Source organism: Schistocerca piceifrons, chromosome 9, assembly GCF_021461385.2.
Source record: "Schistocerca piceifrons isolate TAMUIC-IGC-003096 chromosome 9, iqSchPice1.1, whole genome shotgun sequence".
Taxonomy (NCBI): domain Eukaryota; kingdom Metazoa; phylum Arthropoda; class Insecta; order Orthoptera; family Acrididae; genus Schistocerca; species Schistocerca piceifrons.
The window spans coordinates 114,727,246-114,748,398 of NC_060146.1; the positions used below are offsets into that span (position 1 = coordinate 114,727,246).

General features: G+C 39.2%; 1 protein-coding gene across 1 annotated transcript in view; it reads left to right on the forward strand.

The window, feature by feature from the left end:
- The window catches only part of LOC124716743 (microtubule-associated protein futsch-like), a 281,674-nt gene that overhangs the window by 16,609 nt on the left and 243,912 nt on the right, over positions 1-21,153 (forward strand). Inside the window, exons 2-3 of the mRNA XM_047243286.1 lie at positions 14,007-14,420; positions 19,660-20,045. Of these exons, the coding sequence (XP_047099242.1) occupies positions 14,091-14,420; positions 19,660-20,045 (716 nt within the window). The 5' untranslated portion in view covers positions 14,007-14,090. The remainder of the gene's footprint in view (positions 1-14,006; positions 14,421-19,659; positions 20,046-21,153) is intronic.

Genomic DNA, 21,153 nt, shown 5'->3' on the forward strand with positions numbered 1-21,153 from the left:
TGACAGCTAACATCAGGACCCTGATGACAATATATGCCTTCCATTTATAGTTCCGCAATTTGCCATTTGCTTGCCGGGAATATTGAGTTGGCATCCCTTCGTAATGATTGAAAAAAATGGAGTCAGCATCCCTTCATAATGATTGTGACATTTGTTCTGCCCCCCCCCCCCCCCCCCCCCCCCCGCGCTCTCTCTCTCTCTCTCACACACACACACACACACACACACACACACACACACACACACAAACTCTTTGCATACCTTGCATATTTTTGCAGTTGAATACCTCATTCTTTTCTGTGTTACACAAAGGCTGAACCTTGCAGCCAAAATCGACAATGTTTGTAGGACAGTTGAGATGGAGAAATAAAAAGAAACAGTCACTTATATATGTTATGGCAGCTCAATCTCCTGGAAAATCAGTTGGCAATTTTTTACAGTGTCCATTGCATTTCACTCTTATCATCTTGAAGCTCTAATGCAATGATTTTCCTAAAGAGAAAAGCTTCTGTCCATAAATCAGCATAGCTTTTAAAGGAATTGTTGGTATGAGAGAGCTTGTTCTTTTCACACAGTATGTACTTTGTACTATGTACAAAGGCAGATTGGTAATTCTCTATGCCTAGATTTCTGGAAAGCATACACAGTGTAGACAATTGACATAGGTCCAAATGTAAGGAATGGTTTCTCAGATATGTTTTTATTCATTCTTTGTGGTCCAATGATCCAGTCACAACCAGGGAGAGTGCTCAGTAAGACAGAACGAATGTGAAGGTATGCGTTACCAGAAGACAAGAAATTCATAGAAACTTGAACTTCATGTTGCATTAACAACAAACCACCATATGGCTTAATACCATTTGTGACTATTCCAGATAAATGTAAGCCAGTAAATTAGAGAGAAAGCTGCTGCTTTGAAAAAAAAAAAAAGTTGCTGTTCAAATGGTGTTAAATGACTGCTGTTTATGTTATATTGGTAGCTTAATTACTGTTAAATGACTGCTGTTTATGTTATATTGGTAGCTTAATTACTCTGGTGTTTTGAGAAGAAAATAGTGATCTGCACCTGTAAATACTGAATCCTGATTTCAGAACTCTATTATTTTTTGAGCTGACTTAAACTGAACACTGAAACAGTGGAAAGTTTATCTACAACAGTATGAAAAGGATAGATTGCTACTCATCGTAAAGATGACACGATGGGTTGCAGATGTGCATGATGAAAAGGCAGTCTCTTCATGATGCCTATCTTCAACTCAACATGTCATCTTTACTGTGAGTAACAGTCTATGCTTTTGATAACATTGTTGACTGCACTGAACACAGTTACTTGCCATGTACCTGCAGTATCGTTAGTTGTTGAAATGCTGGGAAAGTGACCCTGTCCTCTTCTTCTTCTTCTTCTTCTTCTTCTTCTTCTTCTTCTTCCTCTTCCTCCGGAGTAGTGACAGGTGACAAGGCGTGGCTTTTCAGGTATGATCCTGAATCTCGGGTGGGGGATGGGAATTTTGTCACGCTGCCCTAAGGATATTGCCAATGGCACTGTCTAGGAAGCCTGTGTGGACTTGTGGATGAAGCAGTGGCAGCGATACATAGGTGCAGAAGAAATGAGCTTTGAAGACTTTTAAGGGTTTGTATTTTAAAAAGCAATAAATTTCCTTAAAGAATAATTTTTGGAACAGACCCAGTAAAACTGTTTGGTATTGACACTTTGGCATATGGAAAAGTGTCTCATTGAAAGACAGAAGAGGGGTTCAGGATGACTTGATCAGAAATCGTGTTCATTGCGATGGGTGGCAGCTTGTTTTTAATGAGTAAAACTCAAGAGTTTACTGCCACTGATTATGAGAAATTAACTCACTCATATCCATTAAATATCTAGGCTTAACTTTGCAACTAGAAGCATACTGGGCGAATGGAGAAAGTACAAATCAAACTATTATATAAGGGAAAAGGAGACACAGGAAACCCAAATGCTTACAGAGGAACAGCATTAGAATCTATGCCACCGGAACTCCTAGCGGAAATCCTTACCAAAAGGCAGGCAGAGCAGCTCGAACTCCTCCTACCGGAGAAGCAGTTCAGTTTTAGGAGGGGATGGTCAACGACCGTGGCAGTAGAAAACCTGATGGAACAAATTAAACAGTGATAGGGAGACCTGAAGGAAAACTATATGTGGTTTTTGTTGACTACTCAAAAGCCATCGACCTGGTCAACAGAAAAGTTTTAATAGACAAGCTGGAGGAACTAATTGGAAGAACGAGTACAATGGCCCTGATATCGAATATACTGGCAGAAAACCATATACAGATTGGTGATGGAATAGGCATATCTAACTGGCTGCCACAGACGAACGGCGTCCTCCGAGGCGATCCACTCAGCCCTATGCTGTTTAACATCCCCATGCACGGTGTCACATATACGATGATGACACGGCCATCGCAGCGACAGATATAGACAAACTACAAGTAGAGCTAAACACATTAAGTGAATGGGCGGGACGAAACGCCATCACGATAAACGAAGAGAAGACGCAGTTGGTAGTGTTCAGGAAAGGAGGAAGACTCACTGAAGCAGAGAACATAAAGTGCAATGGAAAACCACTCAAGAGGGTTAACAATTTCAAATATCTAGGCATCACAATCCAAACAAAAGGAAATAGTTTCAGACTACGTATAAGATCTAGAGCAGTGGTGGCCACTAGAGCTGTGAATGAAATCGGAAACATCACTCAACTATTGATCACCACAGCTATAGACCTGTTTAGGCTAAAGGTACTGCCTGTACTGATGTATGGCCTAGTATCAGTGGGAGAATACCTCACATACAAACAGCTTGAAGAATTGGAGCGAGTAAAGGCTACATACGTGAAGAGAATTTTAGGCGTCTCGCAGAACTCAAGATCGAGGCTAGTGTACGAGCTTACCAGGGAGACTTCCTCACAGAGGATCTATGATGCGAGCTCATACTCCCAGCCAGTGCCAATTTCAAACAGCTTCTACAAGATCTCCAGGAGAAGAGAAACAACATACCAGAGGACTTGTATGCAACGTCTGCTATGCAAGACAGGACCTGGATGGAAACTAACCATGAAATGTGGCACATGGCGATGAGACTGGCAACACACAATTTTCACCACAAGGTGTGTTGTAACAAATCCGTTTCACAAACCAAATACCATATTATCGAATGCAGGAATAGACAGAAATCCTTCATAGCTTATAGCAAAGACAAGTAATGTGAATGTAAACCTTTGCACAGCATGACTGCATTTCCAATAAATAAAACTTTGCAAAATGACATGAAATGGAACAATTGCTTGTCAGTTGTTGGAAAAATGAGTGACTGACTACAGTTTATTGAGAAGTTGTGAGTAAACTTTATGCACCTGTAAAGGAGACTGCATATAGAATGATTGATGGACACAGTCTTAAGGTCTGCTCGAATGTTTGGCATCTCCACTCAGTAGTATTAAAGGAAGTCGTTGAAACAATTTAGAGGTCTTACAGGGAAGTTGTCAGTAAGTTCACTTACACAGCTGAGTGGTCAGCATAGACTGTAGCACTGTTGATAATATATTGACATATCAATATTTTTTCCAAAAAATATAGATATGTGTTGGCAATATTTTTTTCCCTCAATATATCGATATCGAAATGGCAATATTTAGTGCTGATATTTTTATTTTATATTTTTCCGCAGTTTTCAGTAAATAGGCATATATGAAATTGTAGTAGAACTTTTTGAGCTCCCATCATGCCCAGTCTTACTCTTTGACTGTGTTAACCAAGTATAGGTGGTACACAGAAGTAGTCAGATTGCAGTAGATGGTGGTGGTGTGAATGGAATAACAAGGTTTCCGATGTGGAGAAATAGCACACCAGTTGCATTAAAAACAATTTTATTATGCCACTTACATGTGGGTACCATTGTTAGCAAAGAGGATATCGCCAAGTATGAACATGTATCGTTTTCCTTTCAATTCTTGCTCTAAGGGAAATAAGCAGGCTGCTAGCTTGTTGACATACAGAATATCTACTAATAAATCAAATACTTATTTTTATAGGCTGGAATGTCGATATTTTTTTCGTTGGTGTATCAGTACTATTTTTCTGAGGTACTGAGGGCTGATAACGATATTTTTTTAAAATATTGATATATTGGATTCCTGATTTTTTAAAAAAATATTGACAGATGTAGTAGATGCCTGCCATGTGGAGAACCCGGGTTCGATTCACAGTACACTTTCTTGGTGGAAGCATTGGTACGGGTTGTTCTTAGTCTCATGATGCCAATCGAGGAGCTGCTTGATCGACTTGTAGCAACTCCATGATCCGAATAGTCTGCAAAATGGCCAGGAGAGTGGGGTGCCGAATACGTGCCCCTCCGTACCGCATCCGCATGACGCTGCAAAGCAGAGGTTGACATGACAGCCAGTAGACATCCCTTGTACCTTCACGGCCTGGACGAGGAGCTCATTAAAAATTCAGTCAGTGTGCTAGTGTTAATGGAAGTGCTCTTAAGACATTAGATGGAACTACTTGGAGGGAAGGAGACAATCATTCGTGACATACTATGGAGGAAGGTTAGAGAACCACCATTTGCAACAGGCAGCAGAAAGGTTCTGCTGCCTCCTATGTTCAGCTTTCGTAAGGGAGATAAGCTTTGTACAGTGGCATACAAGCTACCATTTTCCCATACTCCATTTATGAGTGGAACAGGAAAGGGAATAGCTAGCAACTGTACAATGTATCTCCGTACACATATATTCAGAGACAAGTCAAAAAATTATGATCAATGCCTATTATGAGACTGTGTGTTGCCTGATGTTGTTGCAGGAAAGTGAAGCTGTAAGAAGAGTATATAAGTGAAACTGAGATGAATGAGGAATTATTGCAGCAACAGTACAAGCTGCAAATGGAGAAAGCCATATTTAATGGTGGGAGCAGATGAGCATATGCTGCTAGTAATGTACTTTAACATTAATAGAGGTTTCTCCTACTCATTGGCATTAAACTTTGATTTTTATACACTTAAAAAATGCTGCCATTCATCGCAATAAACAGAATTTCTCTACCGAGTAATCCTGAATCACCCTACTGCTTTCAATGACGACACTTTCTCGTACACTGAAGTGTCGTCACCAAATAGTTTTACTGGATCCGCCCAAAAGTTTGAAAAATATTTTTATAGAGGTTTATTGCTTTCTAACGTACAAAAACTTAATAATCTTCAACGCCGATATCTTCTGCACCCATGCATCTTCGCCAAGCAGTCCTCATAGGCTTCGTGGAAGGTCTCACCGGGAAACTGCTTAAGGCAGTGTGACAAAAATCCTCCGCTCCGTCAGTCTGTGATTTAAGGATGTACCCAAAAATTCAAGTCTTGTTGCCTGTTACTACGATGGCCAAAAAATTTGGTCACTTTTCCAGCATTTCCAACAACTAACGACTCTTCGGCATACGGATTTCCTTCTTGTCATTGTGCACCACATTTGGAACCATCTTTACTGAAACCTTTCTCCTACCTAATTTGTCTCTGATGTAAGCAGATTGTTATGGCCAGAAGCTTGGGAATGAGCATCTGGGAATTGATAATTCTGGACGATTGTTCGCCTGCTTCTATGCAAACTGGTGAAGGACAGTGAAGCCACAAGTAGGTGGCAAGCACTTCATACCAGAATGTTCAGGTAGGGGGGGTAGCTTGTCCGCTCTGTAAAGCAGAATAGGCAGTAATATGTGGCATATCTGATGGCAGAGTATGTTGCTGGTGCAGGTTCCAGATCAGACGACCTCTACACGTTCCCATGTTGACACGACAATTTTTTCAGTTATGATTGCAGTGGCACGGGATCATCAAGGTTGGACTGTGGATAGAGGGAAATGTGTCACCTGGTCAGATGAAGCACGTTACAGCACATCGACAGTCGTGTCCAGATACACTGTCATTCAGGCAAGTGTAGGCTCAAATTGTACACTGTGCCACGGGTGCTGGCAAAGGAAACGATTACTGTGAGGGCTATTCACCTAGATTTCAGTATGACCTGTGGCAGTAATCAGTAGTACCATGATAGCTGTGGACTAGGGGAACATTATTGTGGACCACATGCTTCCCTTCATGCTTGGTTTTTCTGTCCATGGTGATAGCATCTTCCACTGGAACAACTGTCCGTATAACAAGAACAGGATGGTTCTACAAAGATGTGAGAGCATGATAATGAACTCTCATTCATTTTGTGGCTACCAATCTCACCAGATCAGAACTGGTGGGAACACACCTGAGACACTATTGACTCCAGCTCCACACCCACAATCAATTGGCCCATAATTTACAAGAATTGTGTGACCAAGGCATAGATATCTGGTGCCAAATGTGTACCCAGGGCCTGCTGACACTATGATTTATTGCATTCCAGATGTGGAGCGACATGCTCTTATGTGAATGGTCATAATGTTTTGCCCCATCATTGTAGGTGGAAGTGTTAAAGATGATCTGTAGCTCCAAAAACTCGATGTATGCTGCTTTGGTTGCTAGCACGGCATGTATTTTGTATGGCAGACTATTAGAACAGTTGAGGAACGGTAAAATATGCACCAGTCACATCCGTGGCTGCAACAGCCAAACATTAGCTGTTACAAAGCTCTGTAACATCATTGTGAAGCAAGATGAGAAGGTGTGTATTGCGGTATAAGCTCCAGATTTCTTCGTCACTGTTGTTAAGGAAGCTGTCACCAAGCTGTCTCCATAAGAATCTTGTGAAATCTATGGCTATTGAGAAAGTAGGGAACGTTTCCGCCTGACGCTGCTAAGCGTTTGCCGATCGCATGTATTTTTTTATGTGCGTGCTCGGCAGCTCAGTCAGCAACCATCCGTGACAGCGGGAACGTCTCTGCATTTCTGTTTTTTTTCCCCCCCTCCCCCGAATTTGAAATGTGCGCTGCAATCAAAAATCCTGCCAGTTGTGAGGAGCATTCTGTAATATGGTTTTTGTTGGCAAAAATCCTAAAACCTATAGAAATTTATCGTGAACTGTGCGAGGTGTACGGAAACAATGTAATGGGTGAACGTTCCATCTGGAAATGGGCCATTTGGTTTAAAAATGGCCAAACCAACATTCCTGATGAAGAGAAGAGTGGATGCCCAAGTATTGTGACTGATGATCTTGTCACTAAAGTTGGTGAAACAATTTTGAAAACTGTGCTTCACAATAACAGTGCATTCGCTTTCTTTTCCACAAGTTTCGCGGTCTTTCTTGTTTGAAATTTTTACTCAAAAGCAAGGCTACCGCAAATTTTGTCCGTGATTGGTGCCCAAAATGCTTACAGAGCACCATAATGACCAGCAATGGATCGAATCGTAACTGGTGACGAGACTTGGGTGAAAAATGCCAATTGCGAGACAAAATTACAGTCCATGGAGTGGGACACACAAGGTCTCCCAAAAACAAAGAAAATGTTTGCAAACCTTGTCAGCAAGGAAGTTGATGGCGACAGTGTTTTGGGATATGCCAGGTGTGCTTCTTATGGATGTTCTTGAACGTGGAGCAACCATAAATTCTGCCTGGTACTGTCATTTTTCACAGCCTTAGAAGGGCAGTTCAAAACAAACGCCGAGGAAAGCTGACGTCCAAAATTTTGTTTTTTGCCCAACCTCACATGGCAGACTGCACTAAAGAACTCCTTGATTCATTCAAATGCAAAATTTTCCCTCATCCGCCCTACAGCCCTGATCTTGCACAAAGGTAAAGAAATGGCTTGCAACGCAGCGCTTTGATGACAACGTGGAACTCCAGATGGGCGTGACTCACTGGCTGAAGTCTCAGGCGGCAGAATTTATGATGGTCTTTCATAGCTTGTCCACCACTATGATAAGTGCCTCAATGTGTTTGGTGTCTGTGTGGATAGGTAGTATGTCAGTCGCTCTTTCAGATGTATATAATAAAAAGTATTTCCTGTACTTTTTTTTTTTTAAATGCCAAAACGTTCCCTACTTTCTGAATAGCCCTCGTATCTTTTATATTGTAAATAAAAATGTAAGTATTCATTTGTTCAACATTGTATATCTCCAAAAGTTCTTCAAATTACCATGAAACTTTGAGTCACTGCTGCATTCAAATGTGCACGTGTTTTTATATACTTGCTGGAGTGTTACATAATGTACAAATATATATGTAAGAATTGTAGGGGAAATCTATAAAAAATTGTAAATATTTGTTTTTTCATAATATTAAATCTCCAAAAGTTCTTCACAAATTGCTCTGAAATTTTGACACAACATAGCCTTCAAATATGTGTGTTTTTGTACTTTTTTTAAAAAAAATGTGTAATACATAAAGGGGGAATGTTATTACCAAACATCTAAAAGTTTTTGACCTATCTACTTCATATTTTTATACAGTACCCTAAGGAATATTCAGACAGACATAGCCTATATATTTTTAATACATATGAAATATATAAACAGCTAAATGTAGTTACCAAATATCTCAGAAAGTACTCCACCGATTTACTTCAAATTTTTTCATTTTACAGTGAAACATTGTTGGCAAACAGGAAGATATATTTATGGCTTATCGGCACATGATAGGAATGCTACAGATTCAGAATTTGCAGTAACTATAACAATGGCTCAGAGTGGTGAAGAGGAGATGGATGGAGAGGTGGGAGGAAACTGACAGAAAGTGGGAAGGAGGAAATGGGCAGAGAGAGAGAAGGGGGGGGGGGGGGAGGAGGAGGAGGAGGAGGAGGAGGAGGAGATGAGGATACATATCCAATCCCCATACATATTAGAAATGTGTGCTCTCTCTTTTCTTTCTTTTTCACTTAATGAGACAGAGCTACAGCAAGTTGAGTGTGGAAACAGCTGGTAAACAATAAAAAGCTACAGAAGCTATCTAACCAAAACCTAATTATGTGCTTACAAATGTTTAACCAAGTTAATGTTTCCATCTCACAGTCTGATTGGAGTCCACACTGTGAGTACACATAACAACACACCCACAGCTCGTGAATGTCAGCCATTGAAATTTTGTACATTAAACGGAAACAACTAGCCTGAACATACGTAACCTCACTATTAATCAACTGTGCTGGGAGAACTTGAGTTATGGTGTAACCCAGGTTTGGTATCTGATACTCAGTTTATTACTGCTATGATGTCCACACTTCTAATTGGTATTCTTTTGTTTGGCACTGGTAGGACTGATTCCGAACATATTGCGTGTCACTGGTGGTCTGTCGAGGTCCTCGGGAGAGTGTACATCCTCAAGTTTAACTAATCTCATCATCAGTTCCCGTGAGATCTCAGTCCTGTCTCTCTATTTTCTCGAAGTTTTGAGGATGTACTGTCAAACCCATTTATATGAGTGGTCCTTTTCTATAAGATTATCTTTGTGCTATTTATTTTATTATGCACCCTTTTTTGTGGTCTCTCTCCACTGCATAACAAATTTCTTTACTATGTTGTAAGTAATTATTTGTTATAACTATTTATACATTTTTGAATAATGTTCTTTTAATCCATTGTTGTTTGTGCTATTTCAATCTACCACCAAAAAAAAACAGGTTTTGACTGTATGGAGCAAAATTTCTTTTGTGTTTATTTATTTATTGATATTTTCTTGAATACTTAGCATTTTCCTTTACATGATAGGAAGCAAAACAATTTCTGACGTGTAATGTGAGCCCACGAGGCTTATGTGTCAAATATGTTGTCCTAATTTTTTTTTGTTTTTGTAACATACATGGTGCCTTCGTCATTCATCTTTGTTGGTTTTGGAGATTTGTGTTGGCTGGAGCAGCTTTAGCTGCCCTGAAAATCTATTGGCTGAATCTACTTCAGATTTTTACACATTACCCTAAGGAACATTCAGACAGACGGCGTATATATTTTAAATAAATATGAAATATATAAAGGGTTAAACATAGTTACCAAAAATCTCAAAAAGTACCCCACCGATTTACTTCAAATTTTTACATATTACAGTGAAACGTTCACATTAGATCTCAATCTTGTCTCTCTATTTTCCCAAAGTTTTGAAGATGTACTGTCAAATCCATTTATATTGCATTTTCATGTTGATACAGTGTGAACTTGTTATCTGAAGCACATTTAAACATGTATAACACCGCTTTTTTCTACAGTTTTATAGTTTTCCCCTATGTAAGGTAGTAACTAAGGAATCGGTCTGCGCAATCTGTTCCCATCATGTATTTGTTATAATCCAGTACAGCTTCAGGGTTTTGACTCATGCGATTGGTTTTTCTGTACATTTTTTGTGTGTCCAAAAAATTGGCATTATATATGGTAGAAATTATTCGTATCATTTTTGTCTTCAATGCTCTCTGTAATTGTGCCAGTACTTCACAATTTTTTTTATATTTAGTTCCAAATAAATTTAATTTTGCATTCTTTAACATTGTTGGAAATCTGCCGTTTAGTCACATCATTCCATAAACCCGAATTTTCTTTGTAAGCAAATGTTCTACAAGTTCTGCACGGTTGCAGTAACATGTGTCATTAGTTTCATCACTGTCTCCTTTAAAGGCTGTTAAATGGTAGAGTATATTTTCAAACTATGGAAAATCCAGATGGAATGTTACAATATTATGAGAAGGAAAGTTGTCACTCACCATATAGCATAGATGCTGACTCACAGATAGGCACAACAAAAAGACTCTCACAATTACAGCTTTTGGCCATTAAGGCCTTCGTCAACAATACACACGCGCGTGCGCACACACACACACACACACACACACACACACACACGTAAACGCAACTCGCACACAAACCTGCAGTCTAAGGCATCTGAAACCATACTGTGTTTGAGAATTGTGCTGTAATTGTGAGAGTCTCTTTGTTGTGCCTGTCTGCGACTCAGTGTCTCCACTATATGGTGAGTGTCCACTTTCCTTCTCATAATATTATAGAGTATATTTTGAAAGAGGAAATACATCCCATTATTAAACTGCACAGCATCTGGAAGAGTATGCCATATTTTGTAACTTTCTATGGGCTATAAATTTTGAAATGTCGTTGTTCATGTCAAGATATCATTCCTTCATTGATAAAAATATTTTGACCAAGATTAAATTTTTTTTAAACTTCTTAGACACATAATCAGTTGTAGTTTGCACCTTGAAGAGTCAATCGGTGTTGTCCTGTTTATTATTGGTATCTTAAAAATGCTAATATTCATTGAAATCTGTTATGAGACATCATTTTGCAAAATATTGATGGTTTCCAATAACAGATTTGTTTACCAATAATTGTCCACCTTTGGTTTTTTTATGATTCCCATCAGAATAGCAAACCCAAAACATTTTCTAAGTTTGGCTGCCTTCACATCTACAAACTTGACACTTTTGTTATTTGGCTTCCTCCCTAAAAATAATTTAGTGACATCCTCAATCTTCTGTATATTGCTGGGAAATATGTTAAGACCCAGAAATCCTTCAGTTTCATTATTGGTCTTCGATAAATCAACATCTGATCACTCACATTGTGATCTTCGTTTGATTCTTCCGTATCACTTGGCCACGATAGTGTTTGTTGAATTCTCCATGTACATATTTCAGAGTCATTAGAAGATTCTGCTTCACTCTATTTTTCTGGTGATGTAATGTCTTCTACCTCTTTGCAAACCCCGAATTCAACTGGAATATCAAACAATGTGTCAGTACATTCATCATATATACCTGTGTCTTCTCCTTCGTTTGCCCTTATCAAAGAGCATGAGTTTTTATAAAAACAGTGTGCTGAAATGTCTGTACCTTATTGTCCCTTGACGCTGAACACATGGAGTATTGGTGTTTGTTTGATAGTGTTGATCATGGCACCACAGTTGTGTCACCAGTGCTTGCCAGCTTTTTCTGTGCACGACACAAATTTGGTGCCAGTGGTATTTGCGTGACACAAACATTGTGCCAGCAGCGTCTGCCCGATAGATGTTCGCATGACACCAACATAGTTCCCCCAGACAGCATTGTGTTAAAATCACTGTGACCAGAGTTGAAATTGGAATGCTTGCACCAAAATCATAAAACTAGTGTACACTGAAATACATTTTTGGTGCTGTCACTTGAACTGTGGTACATGGAAAAGTGGAAAAAAATTACTATCTGCAACATCCGATAAAGACAAATTGGTCATTTATAAAATTTCACTGTTAAGAAACATTTTTCTGGTTGGTTATCAAGTCTGCACTTTATATTATCTCTATTTTGGCCATCAACTGGTATTTTGTAACCCAAATAACAAAGCCCATTATCTCCTTTTTGTGTTGATTTCCTAATCTAATTCCCACACCATTACCTGATTTAATTTGACTGCCCACCATTATTCTTGTTTTTACTTTGTTGGTGCTCATCCTACATCATCTTTTCAAGACACTATCCATTGTGTTCAACTGATCTTCCAAGTCCTTTGCTGTCTCTTGACAAACTGTTATCTATATTTAGATTAAAATTACTTAATAGTTGACACTTCATGGCCCAGTGCTGGTTTCCTCCTATCAGAGCACTGTCATGCCCGAACTGTTCGCCATTGCCAAACTGCAACATGCCACAACAGTTGGTCAGTTTATGTTGCCCGGCTTTCTTTCTTGTTATGTTCAGATCCTGACTCATGGGTTTGACTCTATAGTTTCGTATTTCATTACACATGGTAGCCACCACACACACACACACACACACACGGTTCCAATGATATACACACATTTCATGCACAACACTAACAAAATACTACTGGATCCTTCCAAACACTTGATGCAGTTCAGTGTCACATATCCTAAGAAAGTTCATTATCAAAATTTCAAGAACTGGCTTTAAATGTTGGCTCTAGAAATATACTACAGCCCCCTATGTATTGCTGACATAGGGATCATGAGAACAAGATTAGAATAATTATTGCATTCACAGAGGCATTCAATCAATCATTCTTTCCTCATTCCATACATGAATGCAATAGGAAGAAACTTTAATAACTGGTACATACCCTCTGCCATGAACCTTACAGTGGTTTGCAGAGTATAGATGTAGATGTGAAGCTAAATTTTTAAAGGCCATAAATCATCGTTGCCATGGGAATATACGTATCATAAATGAACAGTTGTATGCATAGTAATGTCGTAGTGCAATGGTTAGCACATTAATCTGTTGTGCAGAAGGTCATAAGTTTGAAGCTTGTGAAATACAGCAGTTTTTAAATTTCTAAATCCAAACAAAATACTTACATTTTATTTTTATTCAATTAATTGAGTTAAACATATTTTTTTAAAAAATTTATAATACTTTGTGTGTCATTTTCATTATCACTTTGCACTTATTTTTTCTTCCTACCATGCTTTTTTTCATTTGAAATATGCCGGCTTCATCTATAATGTACAGTAAAGTTCTAACAAGGACTGCTTGTCAGTTGGTAAAGCAGCGTTACGTGTAACTCGTGTGAGGATAGTCTCAGCCAACCACTAAAAGACAGTGAGAAATTACAATTTGTTTTTTAGTGCTCAGACTGAAATTTTTCTGTCTTGAGTTTGCCCGTAGAGGTTAACTTTAGTGACTGTGAACAAAGCAGTCATGATTTTAGTTCTGCCATTGATTGCTAACTGCCATTTTCTTGGATACATTGCACATTGCAAGATTGTGGTTCAGCTTAGGACATCAGTTTAAATTCAGGACTACAAATCACACCCCGTTGACAGAGTATCTCGCATTTGTGTCATACCTTGTGCCGGCTGCTTCCAACATTGTTCCATGTTACACGTTAACAGTATTTGCAAAGTGGCATGCTGTGTTGGTGGTTCACCCGTAACAGAGCGGTATGTGGCAGCTGATTTGGCAACTCTGTAGTTGAAAGTGACAGACGTCAACTATCAAGTGATTCTAATCAGACTGTAGCAAATTCCAAAGAGTGTGGCAGTAATCACTGTCAAAAGGTTTCCCTAAATTGCTATACAGACCCACAATCTTTTCTAGCTAGCACTACATTTAATTTCAATTTCACAGTTTCAGATCGACAGTAGAAAAGCACAGTTCCAGCTGGGGAACCTGCGGAGTCAGTTTCAGCAGGAGGGTGGGGGAGGTGAAGAGATGGATCTGGTGACTGGGGAGGGCCAAGATGCCCTCCCAGTCTTGGAGGGGGAGGTCTCGTCCTCGACGAGCGACGAGAGGGGGGCGGCGGGACCCGACCCCCTGGTGCCACCTCCGGAGGCCGGCGAACAGATGGTGGTGTCCGAAGCCGGAGTGTTTCCCCAGCAGGGTTTGGAGGAGCAGGAGGTGGAAGAGGAAGTGCTGGATGGCTCGGTGATGGGTGACGTCGTAAGCGGGGTGCCGTCGCTGTCGCCGGACACGTCCGAATCTGCTCTCGAGTTGTTGTGCCAGCCATTTGAGCCCGGCCAGAGTGGTTTAGGTGATCTTACGGTAAGTCATTTTCATAAACGTACATGTATTGCAATTGAATGTCACATAATACGATATATGATGTATTACTCACTATTTCCGAGACTACTCGCAGGAGGGTGGTTGATCCGAGTATCTATTTCGACAGAAAACTTTTTAAGATAATGGGTATTCACTTGTTTCTGGTCTCCGCCAATATTAACTTTCAGTACTCGGACAGTTTGGTGTCCGTATGGGTCTTGTGTAAATGTTTTCATGTTCTATGACCACGTGCAGAAGAAATCCACTGCCCAGGAGTGATATAATTTCATTTTCTATTAAGTAGTATTACTGAAGAATGCAGTGTCGTCTGCTAGTTAAAAGTTTACAAAGTCATTACAAACTGAGGCTATTTGACTTCTGTTGGAACTGCTACTCCAGTGAGACACTACGTTGAGAGGTTTCTTTGAGTGAATGATTAGTAATTCACTTTTTCACACATTGTTGAGGAAGTAACATTAACTGAATTTTCCATATTGTTTGCTCTTGAAACGGATTTTTAGCTTCTTAGGCCATGGTCCAGTGATAACTGTACACACAAAATGAAACGTGAATTTGATAGAGTGGACTAAGCGTAGTGTACTGCTCTTCTCACCCCCCCCCCCTCTCTCTCTCTCTCTCTCTCTCTCTCTCTCTCTCTCTCTCTCTCTCTCTCACACACAAAATATGGTACCAAATCGTTGCTACTAAAGATACAAATTCAAATTTATCAAAGGAAAAAAAGTTACTTCTCTCAAAGGTCTAATTGTTGTTATGGTACTAGTAAGAGGCGCTGTATGTATCGATTAATATTGAGACATATGTAATGAAGGAGTAAAATCATACAGCAAATTTATGAGACTGTACAGCCCTTTATTTATGAGACAAGTGCTAGGTAATTTCGGTATAGCGGGAGTATGCCACCAACCAATCCTTTGAATATATGTGCATTTTAAGGAATGTTCATCTGCTGATAAAACATGTGTATGACAGTTTAAGTGATTTTTTTTTTTTATTTATTTTTTTTTTCCCCCAAACGGTTGTGCTTATTTCAAAATTAGTCACAGTAGGAATCTATACAATACAAGGAATAAAAAATAGGACACCAAAAAGAAAAAGCTGAAGAATTTCATCCCTAAAAGTTATCAAAATGTAGTCTTTATTACTAAAATGCTAACCTGGTACCAGTTGCAGCTTAAGGGCAACAAAAATTCAATTTTCACTATTTCACGTAATTATTAACCAAATTTAAAATGCTTTCATAATCTATTAATAAAGAGTGTATCAACACAGTATTTGAGAATGAGAGTGCTTAGTGACTTCCAACAAATTTACTCATAATTTCAAACCTTTACGAAACTTTTTCTTGTTAACACCCCGCACAAAATTATGAAAGGAAAACTAGGTATCACTTAATATAGTTTTGCTGTGCATACAGTCGGACTTCAAGCATCAGGCATGATATTTTGATATATTTTACTTTACAAACTTTATTTGTAACACAGTTTGCAGACAGTATCCGTGTATACCACTGAATGTACCTGCAGAGTTCTATCATTGTGTGACACATAGCTCTGGAGATATGACATCGTAAACCCCGAGACGTGTGGAAAACTGGCTTTTGGTTAAAACAGAGCACAAATTACTGATTTTATATTCATCCAGTATTTCATGACGACGGCACTTAGTGACTTCTAACAAACTTAAAGCGTAATGTCAAACTGTTCCTGAACTTGTTCTTGCTTGCACACATAAAGGCAGATATTCAACGCATTAACTCATTTTTAAAGTAAATCGCCTGTTTCAAACTGTTTTATATACAGGAGTTCAATTCAGTAAAAAAGCGGGGTTTACTGGTTTAAAACTATGTTGCCTTTCTGTGACACTTTTATCGATTTGGAGTGCTTCGAATGGTGTTATCTTCCCGCTTTTCATAACAGCATGTACAACATGTGGATCTGTGTTGTACCAGTGGTTTTGTGTTAGAAGATCTTTTGTAAAGCAGAAAGATGTCATTACCCAAAGTAGCTGATGTAGATAATCATATGACACAGAATGCTGGCTTACAGTTAAATGACCAAACACTACTTTCTGTTTTCTTTCTGTTACATTAAGTTTTAGGTATGCAAATGTTACATTACAACAGTAAATTCGAATATATTTTTCATATTTTGTTAAATATAATGATTTCTGTGTAAAGTAAAAAAGTAATTCTCTCTTGTGTAACCATTGTGTATCTCGTCATTTACTGTAATGGTATGAGTAATATCTGTGTAAGTCGCATGTTCTGTAGCTGTGGTTGTCACATAGGGTCATCAGTTGGTGATGGCCAAAGAAGCTGAAAGCTGTTTCGTGATCAACTTCCAAAGTGTTTCCATTTTAGTATTATTAACGAAGTGTCGGTGGTGTCCTCCAGCATGGTATTGCCTGTACTTTCATTGTGACAGTTTGATGCCATGTGAAATGCTCTTGAAACATGTTGTATTCATACATTTACAAATACTATTTCTTGGCATGCTCATTTTTGTAATGTGATTGGTTGAATACCTCTTACTTGGTCATTTATTGTTCTCGCAATTTCCCCCACTGCTTTGCCAGGATTCGTGCTTGGACTTCATTGTGCACCTGCAACCTGAATGTCAGGTAAGTGTGAGGTATTATACCTTTCCGTATGTGTACAGAAATAGACTGAGTCTGAAACAGATATGAAAAAGAATGTTATGTATGTTTGTTTGGTGAATATTTATTCCGTAGTCGTGCTGCATGTGACATTTGTAAATTCTTTAGAGGGTGAAGTGTCCACATCCGTTAATGTACCTGAGAATGACCGCACACTCGAAGCTTGCTAATACTACTTAATAAGAGACTCATTTAAACTAATAGTCCAGTGGAAATGATGTGATGCCTACTGTTAATCTGCTTCTTCAAGAAGACAATTTTTTATACACAGATTATGTACAGCGAATCACAGGAAGTAATAGTTCCCTTGGAAACGCACGCGCGCGCGCGCACACACACACACACACACACACACACACACACACACACACACACACTTATGGAGATGCATATCTCTTGCACAATTCAGTGTTCTTCAAAGTTTATCTGATGACTCGCACAGTAGCATAGAACACTGTAGATTTGGTTAGGAAGTACGTGAATACAAACCACACTTTGTGTATCTGTTTACTTACAGTTCATTCACTGAAAGCACAATGGCCGATGGAGCGGTGTGTGAAACAGTACCACCTTAGGCAGACACACAATTCTGTGGGATAGCCAAACCCTGACAGTAGCTAACAGCAAAGTTCATATCAGAACCCGGAAGAAAACCTCATAGGATGGTGTTGTCATCAATAGATACGAGGGAGAGCTAGCTGTAAACACCACCTGGTTGCAACAAGTGAGGCAGTGCCTGTCAATGTGGCCACTAAATCTGTCTTAAGTGTTTTGCCACACGACCTGACTCTGGCGGGCGTATCCTTTCGTGCTATACCTAGCAGACGCGGCGAACTTACGTGTAATTATGTTGATCAATTTGTCATATTGTGAGGTTACATAAGTCCATTTGGAAGAATTCATTTAATTTTCATTAGAAATGGATCAAGAAAAACAAAGTATAAGATGTTAAAAAAGTGAAGAGAAGTAAAAGCCAATTTAAGTCTAGGATATGGGGAGAGAGACAAGAAGCAAAAAGCTGTCAGGAGTTATGGTGGACCAACCAAGATACATATTATAATAATAAAAGGAAGAGGAAAAAATCAAATATGGTAGGTAAAAAAACAGGTTAGATATGTTGCTTCTCATTTCAGATCCTAAGCAGGAAAACACAAAGCATAAGGAAGCCAGTTAATTGTATCAAAGGAAAATTTAATTAAGAAAACTGGTTAATTTCAGGCAGAATTGCTATCAACGATTTACCTTCAGGGGGTGATTTGTGTAATACTACCAATATGCTCACAAACTGTCTCATCAAAATATCCGGGCTCTCCTATGTAAAGCAGAAATGTCACAAGAGCCGGACCTGCCAGTTTAAATGAGGCGGGGAGTAGTGTTGTCAGTAACAGTGCAGTGTGTGTCAGTCAGGAGAGCCCCGTGACTTTGAACGTTGGCCAGTGATTGGATATCCCCTGATAACAAATCTGCCAGGGGCATTTCAGGCCTGCAAAGCTGCCAGAGTCGACTGTCGGTGATGTGGTTACAAAGTCGAAATGCGAAGGAACAATTGCAGCTAACCAGAGACCGAGCAGAGACCGTGTAAGGATAGACAGGAACTGTCAGTCATTGCAAACTGTTGTAAGAAATCGCATAAAGAATTCGTGAGGCAGTTACAAAGAACGGGGTACAGTGTTACATTGCTGTTTTCTTCTGTCCAGCTGGTCCACATGAACCTTCTCCAGAGCTATATTTACATCACTTCTATGTGCTTTCTGTCCATTTTTAACGGTGTCCAGATTTCACAACCATTGCTTTAAAATAACCGATAGTTAAAAATGTGCATATCATATGTTCAGCATTTTCAGCAGTTTTGAAAAAAAAGTTGAACTTAAAAGGCAAAAAACAAAACTTAAATAGTAAGAAAATAAAAATTGAGGACATATGAACATAGATTGAAAAAAAAATTTGATAATTTAGTTATTTATGCATCCTAGTTACAAAAGGCAACTGATGCAGCGTGGAAAATATTGTAACAGCTAAACATGCCTTCAATGAACAAAGCTGTTTAGTACTGAAAAAATAAAAATGATTTGTCAAGAAGTTCGTCTGATGTGCCTTTGTATGTGGCTGTGAAAGCTGTGTCGTGTAACTGTTTTTAAATTTTTTAAAATTGTACATTTAATCATCCTTGAATTGGCAACTGGTGAACTAGTGGCTGTGCTTATGTTAGACAACTAAGCCCATTGTCTGGGGCTTGATCTGTAAGTGTTCGTTATTTCTTTTGGCATAATGCTTAGTATATGTTAAAAAAGTTGGCCCATCATTCACACTCAGAGCTAAACCTTAGGATCTGCTGTAACTGGCTGGGTGTGATAGTTTCCAGTTTAGAAGCAGCAAAGGGTGTACCACTGACGGTTCTCAGTAAAGTGTTCAAAACAACTTTTTGTCAAGCAATACTTTAGTTGTAAGTAAATGCCACTCTCCTGCTCTGAACGCATTTTATAACAACATCTTTTACATTTGGCTACTCGTCATTTAAAGTACGTGTTGTGTGTGAGCACCCCCTGTCACTTATTTATGACAGGTGGAGGGCCCTTCAGTGGAAGTAGCGACCGTGGAGGAGCTACTGTCGGAGGACGGCTGCAACATTGACCCAGTGCTGGTGGGTGATGGCGCTCTGGATGATGAGAGTGTCCTCATCAGCACCACTGTGGGGGAGGCAGAGCTGGCAATACTGCAATGGGGCGAGGGCGACGACCAGGCCTGCGAGGAGGTGGTGGCTACAGCCGGTGCCATTCCTACCATTGGCTCAGATGCACTCCTCTCCGACGACTCTCAGCAGTCACTATCGAGCCAGCTGCTCGGGCGGGGAGACGAGGATGGTGATCCGGCGGTAGTTGCTGCCGGTATCCGGCATATGTCCGGACTTCCACCAGACAGCACTACTGCCCCAGAAGCCAACAACAACACGTGAGTAGCCAGTTTGCTCAAATACTGGGTTTAAGATTTTTTAAATCATTGTATTGACCAACAATTGTATTGTGTAACAACTTGAATTCCTCTTCTTTTTGTTGTTGTTTCTATTATTATAACACTCCTTCGTCTTCTCTCCATGTTGACTGTTCCTTCCTTCTATCTCTGTTGTTCCTGATTTTATATTTTTCTTTCCTTGAAAGCCTTATAAATTTAGTATTTTATCCTTAAAAAGTTTCTTATTGTTATTAGCATTTTTTTATGTTTTTATTTCTTTCTATTTTTATTTCTTTCTATTTTTATTTCTTTCTATTTTTATTTCTTTCTATTCTTTTCTTGTGTCTGTAATCTGTGCTATCATTGTCTGTTTCCAGAGATACAGAAATATTTGTTTCATTAGCTTGTACTCATTTGTTTAAGCATCCCCATAAGACTTCTGACTGGTTTAATGCAGCCTGCCATACTTCCCTCTCCTGTGCCAACCTCTTCATCTAATCCATCCAATGTTTTCAGTTATCAGTTGGATGTATTCCTATCTAGGTCCCCTATACTTTTTATCTCCTAAAGCTCCGTCAGGAGCCAGGAATGTTGTTGCTTGATTTCTTAACACGCACCCTATCATCCTATTCCATCTTCCTACTGATATTTTTCACATATTTGGCAAACAAGCTCTGTATTCCTTATCTTACCAGCCCACCTAACTTTCAGCACCATTCTATAACACCACATCTTGTACACTTTGACTTCCTTCTTTTGCAGTTTCATCACAGGCTGTGAATCACTTGCATACAATCCTGTGCTCCAGACGTTCATTTCAGAAATTCTGACCTCAAATGATACTAGCAGCCTTCTTTAAGTCAGGAATGTCTTCTTTGCCTCTGTTAGTTTACTTGTACATCTTCCTTGCTTTTTAGTCATGTTTTATTTTGCTTCCATGGTAGCAGAATACCTACACTTCATAAGCCTCATGGTCCCCAATTTTGATGTTAAGTTTCTCACTTTTTTTTCTGCTATACCTCATTACTTTCTTTGGTCTCTCAATCCATTTTCTGTAAAGTGTTCATTTCTTTCACTAAATCCTACAATTTTTCCTCACATTCACTGA